General features: G+C 61.9%; 2 protein-coding genes and 1 long non-coding RNA gene across 5 annotated transcripts; 2 read left to right on the top strand and 1 right to left on the bottom strand.

Annotated features, from left to right (window-relative positions):
- Positions 1 to 1175: 1175 nt before the first annotated feature.
- LOC127393800 (myb-related transcription factor, partner of profilin-like) lies at positions 1176 to 4052 on the top strand. Its single transcript, XM_051639277.1, has 2 exons — positions 1176 to 1728; positions 3470 to 4052. Exons 1-2 carry the CDS (start codon positions 1281 to 1283, stop codon positions 3997 to 3999), a joined length of 978 nt encoding a protein of 325 aa, XP_051495237.1. The 5' UTR covers positions 1176 to 1280; the 3' UTR covers positions 4000 to 4052.
- A 1486-nt stretch (positions 4053 to 5538) lies between these two features.
- SHISA4 (shisa family member 4) lies at positions 5539 to 11508 on the bottom strand. 2 transcript variants are annotated; one of them, XM_051639299.1, is made up of 6 exons: positions 11421 to 11489; positions 11117 to 11332; positions 9003 to 9174; positions 6896 to 7029; positions 6091 to 6261; positions 5539 to 5956 (listed from the first exon to the last, which is right to left on the bottom strand). In XM_051639299.1, exons 2-6 carry the CDS (start codon positions 11187 to 11189, stop codon positions 5910 to 5912), a joined length of 597 nt encoding a protein of 198 aa, XP_051495259.1. In that variant the 5' UTR covers positions 11190 to 11332; positions 11421 to 11489; the 3' UTR covers positions 5539 to 5909. The 2 variants fall into 2 exon arrangements, with proteins under 2 accessions (XP_051495259.1, XP_051495258.1); XM_051639298.1 differs by having other exon boundaries at positions 11117 to 11508.
- Positions 11509 to 11575: 67 nt separating this feature from the next.
- LOC127393823 (uncharacterized) lies at positions 11576 to 13590 on the top strand. Of its 2 annotated transcripts, none has more exons than XR_007891540.1 (4): positions 11576 to 11766; positions 11856 to 11954; positions 12046 to 12310; positions 12614 to 13590. It is a non-coding gene; the product is annotated as an uncharacterized LOC127393823 (long non-coding RNA). The 2 variants fall into 2 exon arrangements; XR_007891539.1 differs by having other exon boundaries at positions 12639 to 13590.
- The last annotated feature ends 5240 nt before the right edge of the window (positions 13591 to 18830 follow it).

An 18830-nucleotide genomic window follows, 5' to 3' on the forward strand; every position in this document is an offset into this window, starting at 1 on the left:
GGGTGGCACACGGGGGACAGTGCCTGTCCTCTAAGTGGGTCTGGGGGCCACTTGGTGCCCACCCCCCTCCCCCCCCCCCCCCGGGCAGGAACCCACCTGTGCCATTTGTACGCCCACGGCCACTGCACCAGCAATAAAAGCTCACCCAACACTTGCCACCACCTTGGGGACATTCTGCTCCCTGGGGTCCCCCGGGGGTCCCTGGGGTGGTGGCATGGAAGGGGGGGGGGAAGGGGGGTGTCATATTTAGAAATGGGCTCAGCCCCCCCATCTGGGGCAACCAGATCTCCATCATGGGCCACCTCAACTGGGCACCACCCCAAACTGGTCACCCCAAACTGGCCACCCTGGGGCAACCAAACCCCCCCGGCCTGGGTCTCCCTGGTCACCCACCCACCTAAACCCCCCCAAACAGGCCACCCTGGAGACACCCTGAGCTCCGGGGGTCACCCAGCACGGGGCTGGGGGCTCCTTCAGGGTCTCCCTGAGCCCCCTGTGTCCCCCCGAGCCCTGGGGTTCCCCCATGCTGGGCCGGGGTCTCTCCCAGGCCCCCGGGCTGTGGTGGTGGTGGCACCACCGTGGCGGGGCAGGACCCGGGATGTCCCCCGGGGGGGGTCCCCCGGACCGGGGCTGTGGGGGTGAAGCCACCACCGGGCGCCATCTCCGTACTCGGGCATTTAGCGGGAGGGCAGCACTGGGTCCCCGGGCGGGCTCCGGGGCCGGTGGAGACCCCACACCGGGCACCCTGGAGCTGCCGGGACACCCCGAACCGGGCACCCAGAGCTCCCCGGACGGGCACCGGGGCCAGGGGCACCCCACACCGGGCACCCTGGAGCTGCCGGGACACCCCAAACCGGGCACCCAGAGCTCCCCGGGCGGGCACCGGGGCCAGGGGCACCCCACACCGGGCACCCTGGAGCTGCCGGGACACCCTGACCCGGATACACCGGGGCCATCGAGACACCCCTCCCGGTGCAGCCGTCCCGTCCCCGCCCTGCCCTCCCTCCCGTGACCGGCAGAGGGCGCCGTGACCGCGGCACCCGCCCTGCCCGGCAGGGGGCGCGGCAGCAGCGCCGGGCGGCGGCGGCGGCCCCGACGGTGGCCGAGAGGGGTCGCGCTGCCCCGGGCGCGCTCGGCCCCGCTCGGTGTCGGGGCCGCCGGTGCCGCGGAGCCGGGGGGGCGGACAAAAGGCGCGGGCGGCGGGGCCATGGGCAGCGGGGCCGTGGGCGGCGGGGCCGTGGGCGGCGGGGCGGCGCCATGAGGAGGGGGAGGAGGCGGCCATGGCGGCGGGAGGCGGCGGCGCGCGGCGGGGGCTGCTGAAGCGGAAGCCGAACTTCACGCTGCAGGAGATCGACATCCTGATGAGCGAGGTGCTCAAGTACGAGCAGCTGCTGTTCGGCGCCGCCGCCAGCACCGTCAACGCCTACGAGAAGCAGAAGATCTGGTGGCGGATCACCAACAAGATCAACGCGGCCGGGCGGAACCAGCGCGACATCGGGGAGGTGAAGAACCGCTGGCGGGGGCTGCGGCGCCGGGCGGGCGACAAGATCAGCCGGCACCGGCAGGAGCGGCAGGCACCGGCCCGGCCCCCCGCCAGGGCTGGCAACGGGAACGGGCCCGGCCCGGGCCCCCCCGAGCTCGGCCCCGGCCCCGCCACCGGCTGGGGAGCCCGCGGAGCCGCCGGGACCGGCCCCCCGGGGCTGAGCGCGGAGGTGGCGGCACCGCACGGTGGGTGCGGGGAGCGGGGCCGGGCGGGGGAGCTGGGACCGGCGGGGACCGGAGCGGGGGGGCAGGGGGGGCAGGACGGGGGCGTGGAGGGACAGGGACACGGGGGGACAGGGACACGGGGGGACAGGACAGGGACACGGGGGGACAGGGACACAGGGAACCAGGACAGGGACACGGGGGGACAGGGACACAGGGAACCAGGACAGGGACACGGGGGGACAGGACAGGGACACGTGGGGACAGGGACACGGGGGAACAGGGACAGGGATGTGAGGAGACCAGGGCAGGGACACGGGGGACTGGGACAGGTGTGAGGAAGGGTTGGGACATGGACACAAGGAGACTGGAATAGGGAGCAGGGAGCAGGACAGGTGGGTGGAGGGACAGGGACACAGGACACCGGGACAGGGGTATGAGGAGACCAGGAGATGGACATGGGGACTGGCACAGGTGTGAGAAAGGGTTGGGACGTGGACACAAGGAGACTGGAATAGGGACATGGGGGACCAGGGCAGGGGGTCTCTGGGACCAGGGCCAGGATGTGGGGGGACCAGGACACAGACACAGGGGAATGGGACAGGGATATGGAGGACTGGGACAGGGACACAGCGGACCAGGACCAGGACATGGGGGGACATGGACCAGGATGCAGGTGGACCAGGACTGTGTCAGGGGCACTGGGACCAGCATGTGGGGGACTAGGTCAGGGACATGTAGGACTGGGGCAGGGATGTGGGGGGACAAGGACATTGGGGTCCAGGAGAGGGACACAAGGGACAGGGATGTGGGAGAACCAGAACAGGGACATAGGACACAGGGACAGCAACAGTGGTGCTGGGACAAGGACAGGAAGATACCAGAATCCAGTTGGTGACATGAAGGGCTGGGACCAGGACAGGAGCAAGGGACAGGGGGCAAGGACAGGACCAGGAGCACCAAGACCGGGCCAGGGACATGGGGGGATCTGGGCCAGGACAGACTGGCACCAGTACAGCAACAGGAGGGGACTGAGGCCAGGACAGGGACTGGGACAGGGGCACAAGGAGACCAGGATCAGGGCAGGGATGTGGGGGGACATGGACCAGGATGGGGACAACGGACCAGAGCACTGGGATTGGGACAGGAGGGCACCAGGATCAGGCCAGGGATATGAGTGACTAGGATTAGGTCAGGGACAAGGGGTATTGATAAGAGGGGCTGGAAATAGGACAGGGACATGGTGGGATTGGGACAGTGACATGGGCAGGACTGGCACAGGGACAAGGGTCATGGGAGTCCTGGGACCAGGGCAGGGTCATGGAGACAGCTGGACCAGGATGGGGACGTGGGCTGTACTGGGACCAGATTAGGGACACGAGGGGACAGGGACATGGGAGACCAGGACAGCAACATGAGGGACCTGGATGAAGACACGGATGTTACTGGGATTAAGCCAGGGATGTGTGGGGACCAGAACAGTGACGTGAGGGGACCAGGAACACGCAGGGACATGGGGACACCACTTTCAGGACAGGGATATGGGAGTCCTGGGTCTGGGAGAGGGACAAGGGACATGGGATGGGGCTGGACCACACTGAGGGATTCACACATGGAGATGAGACCAGGAAATCCAGGGGAGGGGACACGGGAGCGCGGGGACAGGGCGAAGGGAGGCGGGGCCGGCGGGAGGGGCCGGGTGGCTCGGTGCGGGGGGACGCGGGGGGTCCCGCCAGCTGCCCCGCGCTCTCCGTCCCTCCCGCAGGCGTCAAGGAGGAGCCGGTGAAGGAGGAGCCGCTGGAGGTGAAGACCGAGCCCTTTCCCGGGCCGCCCCCCGACGGCGGCCCCGCTCCCGCCCCCCGCGCCCCCGGCGACTTGTGCGAGGGCTGGAACCGCAGCCCCCCGCGCCCCCCGCCCCACGAACTCCCTCTCGGCGACCTGAGCGGGCAGCAGGACCCGTTGGGCACCGATTTCCCCGGCGTCCTGTTCCAGCAAGACGAGCTGGAATCCCTCAGTGACTGCGGCGGGAGCCGGACGGGGGGTCCCCTCGGGGCGACGGGTTTGCCGGAGGGGACACCCGATTGTCCCCAGCTCACCCCGGCCGAAAAACGCCTGGTCCAGTCCAACGAGAGGTTGGTGCAGGAGATGAGGGCGTTTCGCCGGGAATACGCCGAGAGCCGCCGGGAAACCAGTTCGGTGCTGGGGCTGATGGCTCAGGCGCTGGGCGGGCTCAGCCGCAGCCTGGCCGAGATTCGGGACCTCTACCTCCGGGAGCGGGGGGTCCCCAAACCCTGACACCCCCTCCCCAGCTCCCCACGCAGCTGGCTGTGTGTCCCCACCTCCCCCATCCCCCCCACCCCGGACACAGGGTTTGTTGTTTTCTTTCCCAGCTCCCGAGTTGCTTTTAGGTCTTTTTAGGATGGTTTTTCCCTCCATCCCACTTCAATAAAGCCCAGAGCTGCCCCCAGTCCCTGGATCCCCCCCCCCCACCTCTCCAAGGGCTCACTGTGGGGTTTGGGGGCGGGGGGGGGGTGGGAATCCCCTGGGAGATGGGGCAGCAGTTTGTCCCGGGGGGGGGGGGGATGTGGATGGCTTTCCCACTTTGCTGCTTTTATTCTTTTTATGACTTTTTCCCCCTTCCATCCCACTTAAATAAAGCTCAGAGCTGCCCTCCCCCCCCCTCCAAGTCTCTGGATCCCCCCCCCCCCTCAGGCTCATTGTGGGGTTTTGGGGAGGGTGATGGGATCCTCTGGGAGATGGGGCAGCAGTTTGTCCCGGGGGGAGGTGGGGGGGTTGTCAGGATGGCTTCTCCAGTTTGCTGCTTTGATTATTTTTATTATTCCCCCCCCACATCCCACTTAAATAAAATTCAAAGCTTCCCACCCCCCTCAGTGCTTGGATTCCCTCTTCCCAGGCTTGTTGTGGGGCTTTTTTTTGGGGGGGATGATGGGATCCCCTGGGAGATGGGGCAGCAGTTTGTCCCGGGGGGGGGTGGTGTGGGTGGCTTTCCCAGTTTGCTGCTTTTGTTATTGTTATTGTTATTATTATTATTATTATTATTATTATTATTATTATTATTATTATTATTATTATTATTATTAATTTCCCCCTCCAGCCCACTTAAACACAGCTCAGAGCTGCCCCCCCCCCCCTTGCAGTCCCTAGATTCCCCCTCCCTGGGCTCGTTGTGGGGTTTTGAGGGGGGGTGATGATGGGATCCCTTGGGAGATGGGGCAGCAGTTTGTCCCGGGGGGGGGTTGGTTGTGTCTTGACGGCTTTTCCATGGAATGCTGGACTCGGGCATTCCCAAATGTAGTGGCTGGACCCCCCCCCCAGCCTGGGTGATGCTGTGTGTGTGTTGGGGGGGGGGTGAATCACCCCGGCAGGCATCCAAAACACCCGGTGGGGGGGGGCATTGAAATCACTCCCACCCCCCCCCAGGGCTTGTTCTGTGCTGGATCCCAACTCCAGTGACTCGGGATGAGGGGATGGATGGAAGAACTGGCCTCACACCCACAGCCCCACCCCCCCCACCCCCTTCCTCCTGGGGTTAAATGTGCTGCTTTCTGCCCCCAAAACCACCACTGGGGAGGGGTTCACACCCCCCCCCCCCCCATTTTGAGCGGTGGGGCTGGGCAGGCAGCAGCTGATTTGGTGGGAATGATCCATCCCAGGCCAGTTTTTGCAAGGAGAAGCTCTGGGAGGGGAAGGAAAAGGGTGAAAAAAGTCCTGTGTCTGTGTCTGTGTGTGTGTGTCCCCCCCTCACTGCTCCCTGGGGAGGGGGTGTGCTCTGTCGCCCCCCCCTCCACGGAGCCACCAAGATGACACCACCCGTGGGACACAGGACACAGTTTAATGCCAATCCCAGGGGGAAAAAAATCCAGATGCAGGCGTGGGGGAGGGGGGGAGGAGGACAGCGATGCTCGGCCCTCGGGGGGACCCCCAAACCCCCCCCCGGGTGCCCCCCCCCTCGGCTCTTCCATGTGTGCAACGGGGCCTTTGGCAGCCGGAGCCGGGGGTGGAGGCGCCCACAAAGGACCCAGTGTGTGGGACAAGAGCCACCCTGTGCTGGTGGCACGAGGTCACCCCCCCCCTCGGGATGGCTGGAAAGGGCCCGATCCGGGCCCCCCCCCAGCACCCTCCCCGGGGAGGGGGTTGGCTGAGGGTCCCCAGCCCGGTGGTGGGTGCGGGGTCCTGGTGGGTGCTCAGGCTCCGGGGTAACTGGGCTGTGCTGGGACGTAGGGTGGAGGAGCTGTGGGGGGAGCAGGATGTGGGGGGGGGGGGGGGTGTCAGGCCCTGCCAGGCCACTGGGACCCCCTGGGGAATTGGGGAGGGTCCCTATCACCCCCCACCCCCCCACCCCGCACACACACACCCAGTGCTCACCTGTGGGGTTGTAGATGGGGGGGGCAGAGGGGTACATGGGGTACTGGGCGGGGGGGTACGTGGCCATGGGGGTGAAGCCGGGCTGGGGGGGCAACGGGCCGGCTTTGGGGTCCATGGGGAAGGGGGCTGGGGGGGGTGCGGGGGGGTAGCTGCTGAGAGGGATCTCTGGGCCTGCGGAAGAGATGGGGCTGGGGGAGCAGGGACCGGGCAGAGCCCGGGGGGGCCGCGGGTGTCCATGGGGGGGGGGGAGGGGGGGCGGTGGGCACCCGCTCCAGGGCCCCCCCATGGCACCCAAACCCCCTACCCTGCAGATAAGTGCCCCCCTCCACATCCTTCCAGTCACTCCAAATCCCCCCACCCTGTATCTACAACCCCCCCCTGTACTCAACAGCCCACCCTGCCCCTCCCCCCGCCCCCCCAGACCCCCACTCTGGACCCAAGTGCCCCCCCCCTGCAACCTCATACCCTCCATCATCATTCCAGGCACCCCAAATCCCCCCTCCCCCGGCCCCCAAGTGCCTCCCCCCTCACTCTAAGGCCCCCCCTCACCCCTCCAGACACCCCACCCCCCCCCACATTACACCCAGCCCCCCCTCTCCTCCACCCCAACACCCCCCCTGCACCTCATCCACCTTCCTGCACCCCACCCTGCAGAGCCCCCCCGCACCCAAGCACCTCCCCCCGAACCCCCCCCCCCCCCCCTTCAGACACCCCAAATCCCCCCACCCTCTACCCACAGCCCCTCCTCCTGCATCCCACCCTCCCCGCCACCCTGCACCACCCCCCCCCCCCCCGGCCCCCCCACCTTGCAGGGGGGTGCGGAGGTGCTGCCGGCGCTGGTACAAGTAGCAGCAGGAGCACATGAAGCAGCAGACGATGGTGGTGACGATGGCGATGAAGAGCACGACGGCCGAGGCGATCCCTGCGATGGTCTTGGGGCTGCGGGGGGGCGAGGGGGAGGTGGGGGAGGAGGGGCTGGGAGAGGGGCAACCCTCCCTCCCCCTCCACGGGGTGACCCCCCCCCCACCCAGTCACACCAGTGCCCAGCACTGAGGGAAAACTCTTGGGCACCTGCCTGGGGATGGGAGGGAGGGGAACGCCCAAACAAGGACCTTGTGCCTCTGCCTGGTGACACTGCCCAGCACCAGCACCCAGTGCCACTGCCCAGTGCCCACCATCACTGCCCAGCACCCAGTGCCACTGCCCAGTGCCCACCATTACTGCCCAGTGCCCACCATTACTGCCCAGTGCTCACCATCACTGCCCAGCACCAGCACCCAGTGCCACTGCCCAGTACCCATCACCAGTGCCCAGTACCAGCACCCAGTGCCACTGCCCAGTGCCCACCATCACTGCCCAGTGCCCACCATCACTGCCCAGTCCCCACCATCACTCCCCAGTACCAGCACCCAGTGCCACTGCCCAGTACCCATCACCAGTGCCCAGCACCAGTACCCAGTGCTACTCCCCAGTACCATTAACCCAGCACCCAGCACCACTGCCCAGTGCCTACCAACAGTGCCCAGTACCACTGCCCAGCACCCAGTGCCAGCACCCAGTCTCCATGTGCCCATACCCTACGGGAGGCCCCCAGCACACCCTGCCCAGGCCTGGCTCCATCACCCATCACTGAGGCTCAGCCTCATGGTCACCTGAAGACCCAGTCCCCAACCCCACGGTCACCTGCAGCCCCATTCCCCTGTCACCTGCAGGCCCAGCCCCACAGTCACCCAAAGACCCAGCCCCCTGGTCACATGCAGGTCCAGCCCCATGGCCACCTGAAGACCCTACCCCACAGTCACCTGAAGGCTCAGATCCCCCTGTCACCTGCAGCCCCAGCCCCATGGTCACCTGAAGACCCACTACCCAACCCCATGGTCACCTCCAGCCCCTGTCACCTGCAGCCCCAGTCCTGTGGACACCTGAAGACCCAGCCCCAAGCTCCACGGTCACCTCCAGCCCCCTGTCACCTCCAGCCCCAGCCCCCTGTTACCTGGAGGTTCAGCCCCAACCCCATGGTTACCTGCAGCTCTAGCCCCATGGTCACCTGAAGACCCACTACCCAACCCCATGGTCACCTGCAGCCCCTGTCACCTGCAGCCCCAGTCCTGTAGTCACTTGAAGACCCAGTCCACAAACCCATAGTCACCTGCAGCTCCAGCCCCCTGTTACCTGGAGGTTCAGCCCCAACCCCGTAGTCACCTGCAGCCCCAGCCCCATGGTCACCTGAAGACCCAGTCCCCAACCCCATGGTCACCTCCAGCCCCTGTCACCTGCAGCCCCAGTCCTGTGGTCACTTGAAGACCCAGCCCCAAGCCCTATGGTCACCTCCAGCCCCCTGTTACCTGGAGGTTCAGCCCCAGCCCCCTGTCACCTGCAGCCCCAGCCCCATCGTCACCTGAAGACCCACTACCCAACCCCATGGTCACCTCCAGCCCCTGTCACTTCCAGCCCCAGCCCCCTGTCACCTCCAGCCCCAGTCCCCTGTTACCTGGAGGTTCAGCCCCAACCCCATGGTCACCTGCAGCCCCAGCCCCATGGTCACCTGAAGACCCACCACCCAAGCCCATGGTCACCTCCAGCCCCTGTCACCTCCAGCCCCAGCCCCATGGTCACCTGAAGACCCAGTCCCCAACACCATGGTCACCTGCAGCCCCTGTCACCTGCAGTCCCAGCCCCCTGTTACCTGGAGGTTCAGCTCCAACCCCATGGTCACCTGCAGCCCCTGTCACCTGCAGCCCCAGTCCTGTGGTCACTTGAAGACCCAGCCCCAAGCCCCATGGTCACCTGCAGCCCCAGCCCCATGGTCACCCGAAGACCCACTACCCAACCCCATGGTCACCTGCAGCCCCAGCCCATGGTCACCTGAAGACCCCCCACCCAAGCCCGCGGTCACCTGCAGCCCCTGTCACCTGAAGGCCAGGCAGTGGCGCTGCTGGCGCTCGGTGAGCAGGCGCAGCGGGTCCCGGCAGCAGTACCGCTGGTGGCAGGTGCCGCAGCAGAAGGTGAGGAAGTCGCAGTCGAAGCCGGGGTGCCAGGAGCCGTTCCTGTCCACGTACCACAGGCAGTCCTCGCCCCCCGCCGCTGGGGACAGCCGCCCGTCACCGGGGCCTCGGGCCACCGCCAGCCACCGGGACACCAGCCCAGTGACACCAGCCCCAGTGGCATCAGCACCAGCCCCGGTGGCACCAGCACCAGCCCCGGTGGCATCAGCCCAGTGGCACCAGCACCAGTGGCACCAGCCCCAGTGACACCAGCACCAGTGGCACCAGCACCAGCCCAGTGACACCAGCCCCAGTGGCATCAGCACCAGCCCCGGTGGCACCAGCACCAGCCCCGGTGGCATCAGCCCAGTGGCACCAGCACCAGTGGCACCAGCCCCAGTGACACCAGCACCAGTGGCACCAGCACCAGCCCAGTGACACCAGCCCCAGTGGCATCAGCACCAGCCCCGGTGGCATCAGCCCAGTGGCACCAGCCCCAGTGACAGCAGCACCAGCCCCAGTGACACCAGTACCAGCCCGTGGCACCAGCCCCAGCCCACGTCCTCTGTTCCCCAAATGCTGCCTCGGGGGGCAGCCCGTGCCCTGTGTCCCCCTGCACCCCTCTGCACCCTGTCCTCATGTCCCCCCACATCCTCCTCCTCCACCCTGCCCCACGTTCCCCCCCGTCTCCTGCTCCACTCTGCCCCACATCCCCCATCCACTGCCCCATGTGCCCCCATTCTCTGGTCTGTCCTGACGCATTTCCCCTCGGATCTGGCTTCATCCTGCCCCACATCTCCCCTGACCCTGCTCCATCCTGCCCCATGGACCCCTATACTCACTCCATCCCACCCCACATCCTTGTGGACCCCCCTTCATCCCGCCCAACATCCTTGTGGACCCCCCTTCATCCCGCCCAACATCCTTGTGGATCCCCTTCCATCCCACCCCACATCCTTATGGACCCCCCTCCATCCCGCCCCACATCCTTGTGGACCCCCCTCCATCCTGCCCCACATCCTTGTGGATCCCCTTCCATCCCACCCCACATTCTTATGGACCCCCCTTCATCCCACCCCACATCCTTGCGGATCCCCCTCCATCCCGCCCCACACCCTCGTGGACCCCCCTCCATCCCGCCCCACCCCCTGGCAGCCCCCACTCCCTCCCGCAGCCCCCCGCCCCTGCCCAGCCCCCCTCCCCGCCCCCCAGGCCTCCCGGCTCTATTTCTGGCCGGAACCACCTGCGCTCCCAGAAATAGCCCCGGGACGAGCCCGGGGGCGGCCGGAGGCGCCGGGACGGTGCCCAAGAAGCCACCAGGGTTGGGCCGTGTCCCTCAGGGTTCCCACCTCGCTCCCCACCGGCTCCCAGTGGCTTCTCAGGGGGTCTCATATGGGGTTCACTCCCCCACCCACTGCGGCTCAGAGCCAAGAGGGGAAACTGAGGCATGGGCTGCGTGCATGGGAAGCACCCACATCCCTTGGGACTGGGCAGCCTGGCTCTAGTGGCCCCAGGGGCAAGTGGCTCTTGGGAACACCCTGAAAGTGTCAAATGGGGGGGGGGGGGGAGGGGGGGACAGTGCCCGGAGGGGTGTGTTGGTGCGAGTAACCCCCGCGCCAAGGGGCTGTGGGAGGGCGCAGGTCATGGGCACAGGGGGTGGCACCAGGACCCCCTGCAAGATGCCCCACGGGCACAGGGGGTGGCACCAGGACCCCCTGCAAGATGCCCCACGGGCACGGGGGGTGGCACCAGGACCCACCCCGATGTGCCCCACGGTCACGGGGGGTGGCACCAGGACCCCCTGCAAGATGCCCCACGGGCACAGGGGGTGGCACCAGGACCCACCCCGATGTGCCCCACGGTCACGGGGGGTGGCACCAGGACCCCTGCAAGATGCCCCACGGGCACAGGGGGTGGCACCAGGACCCACCCCGAGGTGCCCCACGGGCACAGCGGGTGGCACTGGGTCCCATAACACGGTGACACCGGGTTCCACCCCCCCCCCCCCGCCCCGATGCCCCCGGTCCCCCCGTGTCTCTTACCCAGCGAGGTGGCCACGGCCACCAGCACGGTCCCGGCCAGGGACCAGCCGCCGCCGCTGCCGCCGGGCCCCATGGCGGGGCCGGGCCCGGTGCTCAGCGCTGCCCGGGACCGGGCTGGGGACGGCGGCTGCGGGGCCGCAACGGGCCCGGGGCGGCGGGGCTGGGGCCGGTGCTGCGGGGCCACTGGAAGCCCGGGGCCGCTCCCAGGGCCGCGGGGCCGGTGGAGCCCGGGGCCGGTATCGGTCCCAGCGGGTCCCGGTGCCGGTGGAGCCCGGTGCCGGTATCGGTCCCAGCGGATCCCGGTGCCGGTGGAGCCCGGTTACCGGTATCGGTCCCAGCGGCTCCCGGTGCGGGGCCGGCGCAGGCCCGCAGTGACGCCGCAGCCCGGTGCCCCCCCCCGTGACGGCCCCTCCCGGTTCCCCCCGCCCCCTCCGGGCGGAGCGGAGCCGCCGGGACACGGCGGGCAGGGCTGGGGGGGTCGGGCCGGGAGGTGGGACCGCGGCTCTGCCCGGACCCCCGGCACTGCCCGCCCCCCCCCCCCAGCCCGGCACCCCCCGTTCCATCCCCCCCGTGTGCAGAAGCAGCTGGGCAATGTGGGACCTCTGCAAAGCACAAGGGATGGGGCAAGGCCCATCCCACCCACCAGATGGGTGAGCAGGGGGGAGACACACCTTGGGTAACGGGGTGGTTATTCCAGCAGCTCTTGGATAACTCCCTGTTACCTGCTGACTCTGCCCAGGGCACTTGTGTCATGAACTGGTGGGTACTTGGAGGAGAAGAAACCTGCCCAGGGTACTTGTGTCATGGATTAGTGGGCACTTGGAGAAGAGCATATCTTGTGAGTAATATTTGTGGTTGCAAAAACAAGGGATAATCACCATTTAAGGTGTTTTTTGTAGAATCATTGTCTCTTCTATCTTGGTTTGTAGGATGAAATTCACCACGATGTCAGAGGATCTGGATGGTCTAGAAGTGCTGATCAGGGATTAGAGCCAGTCCTGTTACCACCAGTGTGGGACTCGCCGGCCTCCCCTCTTCTCTTCACTTCACTTCATTTCACTTCACTTTGCTTCACTTCACTTCACTTCACTTCACTTCACAGTGCTCATGGCAAGTGGTGCCCAAGCAGGGACTGAACACGACGTCCTACCAAGCACAGGACTCTGGGCTCTGCACTGGCTGCACGTAGAGAAGGTAAGAACATCATCACTGGGCTTATTGAGGGGTTATTTATTTTTAATATGGGCCAAATACACGTTTAAGATAAAGATCAATATATTAGCCTGCTGGAAAGAGCAGTTAAGGAAGGAGGTTTTCATATCTCCAAGGAACAGATGGAGGAGTTTTTACACTCATGGAACGAGGTTGTTCTTGGTCTCCCCGAGAAGGGACGCTAGATTTAGAAGGAAGGGACATGACAGGAAAACAAATGAACGCTCATTTTTAGGAGGCAGGACCAGATGCTTTTCCTTTCACAGTCTTTTCTGTTTGGAGTAGAGTTAAGACGTGTTTAACCCTCCAGATGGAGGTTTTTAAATCAGTCAGAAGACCAGGTGTGGTGGAGGCTGCGGCAGCTACGAGTGAGGGGCAGGACCATGATAGGGAAGAAGATGCATTTGAACCCCAAGACACACTGAGAGCACAAGAAAAGGAGCCCCCTGAGCACCAACCTGCAACTCCTTCTGCACCTTCAGCACCTCGAACCTCGGCTGCTCCTGTGCTGCAGGTGTTCTGGTTTGGTTGGGTGGGGTTTTTGGTAGCAGGGCCCTTCTCCCTGCTCCCAACCAGCCAAGGAGCCATTCGAGGGACCATGGATGAACCTCTGCCATTAACATGCAAAAGAACTGATGCAGCACCTGAGCTGAGGAGCACTTAAAGGAGAAGAGCTGGGCTGGGGAAGGAGTGCACTGCTGGTGGTTGGAGAGGAAGAAGGTGCCTAAGCAGAAGGTGCCTAAGCAGAAGTTTCCCTGCAGCCCACAGGGAGATGGCAGCTGTGCCCCTGCACCCATGGAGGAACATGGTGGGACATTCCCTGAAGGCACCAGGAGGGCTGAACTTGACCAGTGGACTTGGGTTTTGAGGCCAGTGGCCTCGGATGGTGCAGCTGTGGAAGCCCCCGGGGCAGGGGAGGTGCCTGTTCCTGAAGCCCCCGGGACTGGAGCAGCTCCAGTGGGAAGGACTGATGGAGGAGAGGTTGGTGGAGGACTCTGCCATGGGAGGGACCCGTGGGGAAGCAGGGACAGACTGTCAGGAATCCTTCTCCCTGAGGAGCAAGGAGCAGCAGGAACCACCAGCCCATGCAGGGACCCTAAACCCCATCCCCCTGTGCCTGGGGGGAAGGGGGGAGAGACACTGGGAACAAAAGGATTTGGGAAGAAGGGAGAGGTGGGGTGAGGTGTGTGAGCCCTGCTCTGTGTGTCGGTGTCCCGTGGGTGTTTGCTGAGTGTGAAATGAAAGTATTATTTTTTCCCCAAGTTGAGTCTGTTTTGCCTGGGACTTCGATGGGTGAAGAACCCTCCTTGTCCTTTGTCTGGACCCAGGAGCTTTGTCCTCATCCCGGAGTGTGTGTGTGTGGGGGGGAGCTGAGGGAGCAGCCACGGGGCTGTTCCTTTGCTGTCCTGTTGGGCACAAACCACGACAGGGGTAAACAAAAAGGGTATTAGTGCTGCTTTAAAAAATGGGGAGAGGAAATCCCTTTGCAGGAAGACCTTGGTCCTAACAATCCCGGCCAGGTATTTCACTCACTCAGAGCTAAGCCCTTCAAAACATCAAAATATTTAAACCAGGTCCAACTGCCCCCTGTGTGCTCACTGTCATTAAAACTGTATCCATTCAAGGTGTGTGCCCCTATGATTGGAACACGTTGGCTTAGAGGGAGGTGGTTATTTGCTTTGGAAAATGTCTTTCCATGGTCTCTGTAGGGATCAGGCTCCGAGAAATCAGCAGGCAAATGGAGATGTCACATTTGCAGTGTTGACAGGAGCAGGACCCTTTTCAGACAGGAATACACAGCTGACTTGGCAGTTGCAGGTTTATCAACAAATTGCTGCTGCTGTCCAGGCGTGGGAAAAATTGCCTGCCAAAGTTTTATCAGAGTTGTCCAGAGGCCTTCAGAAGCCTCTGAACAGTTTGTCAACCACCTGACAATGACCATTCAAGGGAGCGTGGGCGACTCTAGGACTTTGCTAAAGTCATTAGCATCTGCTAACTGCAGCAAAGTTTGGAAGCAGGCATGAGCAGGCTCTAAACAGGCCATGGAATCATGGAATCACTCAGGTTGGAAGCGACCTTCAAGATCATCCAGTTCCAACCCCCCTGCCATGAGCAGGGAACCCAACCACTGGACCAGGTTGTACAAAACCTCATCCAACCTGGCCTGAAAAACCTCCAGGGATGGGGCATCAACAACCTCCCTGGGCAACCCATCCCAGTTCCTCACCACCCTTAGAGTGAAGAATTTCTTCCTAGTATCTCACCTCAATCTCCCCTCTGTCAGTTTAAAACCATCACCCCTTGTCCTGTCACTGTCTTCTCTGATGAAAAGCCCCTCCCCAGCTTTCCTGGAGCCCCTTCAGGCACTGGAAGGTGCTCTAAGGTCTCCCTGGAGCCTTCTCCTCTCCAGGCTGAACACCCCAACTCTCCCAGCCTGGCTCCACAGCAGAGCTGCTCCAGGTCTTTCATCATCTTGGTGGCCCTTCTCTGGACCCTCTCCAACAGCTCCATATCTTTCTAGTGCTGAGGGCACCAGAACTGGCCCCAGTGCTCCAGATGGGGTCTGACCAGAGCAGAAGGGCAGAATCCCCTCCCTGGCAGGAGTCAGTGAGGTCTCCTTACCAGGGCTCTGCACAGCTCACTGGGCAGGACTCAGATGGAAAACCAGGGATCTTTCAACCACATGTTTTGCAAACATTCCTGGTAAACCTGAGGGGAGGAGATGTTCTTTCACAAACGGGAGTCTCCTTCTACAGCCCATCAGAACAGGTCACTGCCGTGAGGAATGCTCAAGATTTTCACCCCTTGAAAGGAGGAGCTGAACAACAGCAAGGAATAAAAGAATGTCCACAGCTGAAAGGTAACAAGGATGACAAAGCACTGGGGTCTCCTTTTGCTTTGGGGCTGCTGTTGGAGCTTCTCTTCCCTCTGCTGATCCCACTCGGTGGCTTTCAGATGACCCTGTCTGGGCTGAACACTGGCCCCTATTTGAAGAGAAGCTTGGGGCCTTGCATGATTTAGTTAAGGAGACTCTGATCACGCTGACTTTTCAGTCAGCCCTTGGAATTCCCCAGGTTTTCCCATGAAAAAGAAATCCAGGAAAAGGTGAAGGTTGCGTGACCTGAGAACCAGGAGCTCTCCCGTGGTCTCCACGGGTCCTTTGGGACCTGGCTTGCCATCTCCTGCTCCTCTGCCTTCTGATTTGTGCAGTCATCCTGAACAACAACAGCTGCAGGAAATATCACAAGCCCTGTATATCCACCCAGAACAATGGGGATTGCAAGTTGCCCCAGAGAAGGCACAACAAACCCCACCCTTTCCGTACCTCGGGTACTTTTTGGACCAACGTACCATGACAAAAATCAAACTCTATCCAACTAAAGACATGACATGGTTTTCAGAAATGAATGGGGGATATTCGTTGGCTTCGACCAACTTTGGGGGTTTCCACCACCCAATGAACACGTCCCTTTGAGACGTTGGGAGGTGACTCTAATTTAAGTTCTCCTCCTAAGCTCTCAGAAGAAGCGAAGGAAGAGTTGCAGCTTGTGGAAAAGGCACCACTGTCCCATATCTCTTGAGGAACCTGCTCAGGGTGCTATTTTGGCCATTCCTGACACCCCTGCTGGTGCTCTCTGTCAGCCAGGAGGCATCTTGGAGTGGCTTCAGCTGCCTTTTCAAAGCACTTCTTCGTGGCCCCCGTAGGCGACGCTGGTTGCACTTTTAGTTTCAAAATCATCTAAGCACCCTTGGCAACCTGCAGGCTGGTGTTTGTCTGAGGTTCATCAACCACACAGGCACAACAGGAGTGAATTCAACACCATGAACAATGGCAGATAATTGCTGCTACCTCTCTGGGTCACAGGATCACCCTGGTTGGAAAAGCCCTTCAAGATCACCGAGTCCAACCACTACCCCAACTCTGCAGTGTCCACCACCAAACCCTGTCCCCTGGCACCACAGCTTCCTTTTCAGGTGTCTCCAGGGATGGTGGCTCAACCACCTCCTTGGACAGCCTGGATCACCAAGGCCAGTCTCCCAGTGCCTCCTCAGTGCTGCTTTTGCATTCAGCAGGCCATGGAGTAAGTAGGATGTGGTGTGGATGACCACCTCAGATGCAAGAGGAGAAGACCCTTGACTGGTCCCCACAGGCTTAAGAGAGGTCCACGTTGGGGACCTGTTATAAAACGAGCAATAAAACATTCTCAGACAAGTAGGCACTTTTAACCTGAGGCTACAAATGCCTGAAGGGTTTGGGGTACACTCTCCACCTCCAGGGGAGAAGAAGAAACAGATCCCAAAGCCAGTGTGACTCTCACACCTGCCAGAAACAGGTCACTTAGGGCAAAGATAAGAAAATCCACTTTAAAATGATTCTGTCCTAGAATGAGGAAAGAAAAAAAGACTCTTTTCACTTGGTTGCAAATATCCAGGGTGGTCTTCCTGCTGTGTCCATTCTGTGGATGCTTCAAGAAATATTGATTTAAAGCCCAAATTTCTTTTCCTAGAGGAAATAATCCAAGAAGAAACACGTGTCTCTTTTTCTGTTCCTCTTACTCTTCTCAACAAAGATCACAAACCTTCTTTGAAGTGACTGATGTTTGTGGAAAGGTGTTCTTGGGTTTTTTTGCTATCACAACCCAATCTACTCCCCTTGCTTCTCCTGCTGTGTTCACTGATGGTTCTAGTCATGGGAAAAGAGGATATTATTGCCCTGAACTGGGAAGTTGTGTAGGACACTCCCAAGCTGTGTGGTGTGGTTGACACCCAAGAGGGAAGGGATCCATCCAGAGGGACCTGGACAGGCTGGAGAGGTGGCCAGTGCCAACCTCATGAGGTTCAACAAGGCCAAGGGCAGGGTCCTGCCCCTGGGTCAGCACAGCCCCAGGCACAGATCCAGGCTGGGGGGAGAGTGGCTGGAGAGCAGCCCTGAGGAGAAGGACTTGGGGTGGGAGGAGATGAGAAGCTGGACGTGAGCCCCCAGTGAGGGCTGGAGCCCAGAGGGGCAATTGTGTCCTGGGCTGCATCCAAAGAAGTGTGGGCAGCAGGGCCAGGAGGTGATTCTGCCCCTCTGCTCTGCTCTGGTCAGACCCCACCTAGAGAACTGGGGCCAGTTCTGGTGCCCTCAGCACAAGAAAGATATGGACCTGTTGGAGAGGGTCCAGAGAAGGGCCACCAAGATGATGAAAGACCTGGAGCAGCTCTGCTCTGGAGCCAGGCTGGGAGAGTTGGGGTGTTCAGCCTGGAGAGAAGAAGGCTCCAGGGAGACCTTAGAGCACCTTCCAGTGCCTGAAGGGGCTCCAGGAAAGCTGGGGAGGGGCTTTTCATCAGAGAAGACAGTGACAGGACAAGGGGTGATGGTTTTAAACTGAGAGAGGGGAGATTGAGGTGAGATATTAAGAAGAAATTCTTCACTCTAAGGGTGGTGAGGAACTGGGATGGGTTGCCCAGGGAGGTTGTTGATGCTGCATCTCTGGAGGTTTTTCAGGCCAGGTTGGATGAGGTTTTGTGCAACCTGGTCTAGTGGTTGGGTTCCCTGCTCATGGCAGGGGGGTTGGAACTTGATGATCCTGAAGGTCCCTCCAACCTGAGGGATTCCATGATGCTCTGATTCTCACAAACAATGCAAACCTCTGTGCAGAAGGTGGAGTTGTTTGCACTTACCCTCAGTTTTGAGGACCTCCCTCAGCCTGTCAAGATCCTGACAGACAGCTGCCATGGGCACAAGTCTGGCAAAACACTGAGACAGCTCAAATGAAACACACCTCAAATAATGACCTTCCACAGCTCTTTGATCGTGTATGGACGTGTTTACCCACACGGCTTGCACCCTATTTTGTTACTCATATCCAGGCACATTCATCTCTCCCAAGCTCCCTGGCAGCAGGGGATGCTGTAGCAGAAAGCCAGGAAGAAGAGCTTTTGACAGCATCTGATGTGCCCATCCGTGGTGCTGTGGAGAACCATTGTTTATCCATCCGAACACTGCGAGTCTTCAAGGAGACTTTCATACCCCTCAGGAGCAAGCAGGGCACATTGTGAGAAGCTGCCCCACCTGAGCTCCCTGCCCACCTGTACCTCCCGTTGCAGTTAACCCTGGAGGTACATGCCCTGTTGATTTCTGGCAGGTGGATGTCACTCACACCCCCACGTTTGGATGACAATCGTGTGTCCACGTTTGTGTGGATGCTCTGGTTTCCTTCTTGCCCTGCCAGGAGAGGCTGTTCTCCGTGTCATAACTCACTTCTAACTGCCTTTTCTGTGGTGGCCAGGCCACATCCCAGTGAGACTGACCATGCCCCAGTGTACACCAGGATCTCCTCTGCACCTTTTTGTCAGTCTCATGATGCTGCCCTAATTCCTGGGACTCCCTGTGACCCCACAGACCGGGCGCTGCTGGAACAGGGGATCAGGATTTAAAACGTGTTGCAAAAAAAACCCAAAAAGGGGGAGATCGGGTTGGATCTGGAGGAAACTGGTCAGAACGCTTGAGACATGAAAT

The sequence above is a fragment of the Apus apus genome, chromosome 23 (assembly GCF_020740795.1).
Source record: "Apus apus isolate bApuApu2 chromosome 23, bApuApu2.pri.cur, whole genome shotgun sequence".
NCBI classification, from domain to species: domain Eukaryota; kingdom Metazoa; phylum Chordata; class Aves; order Apodiformes; family Apodidae; genus Apus; species Apus apus.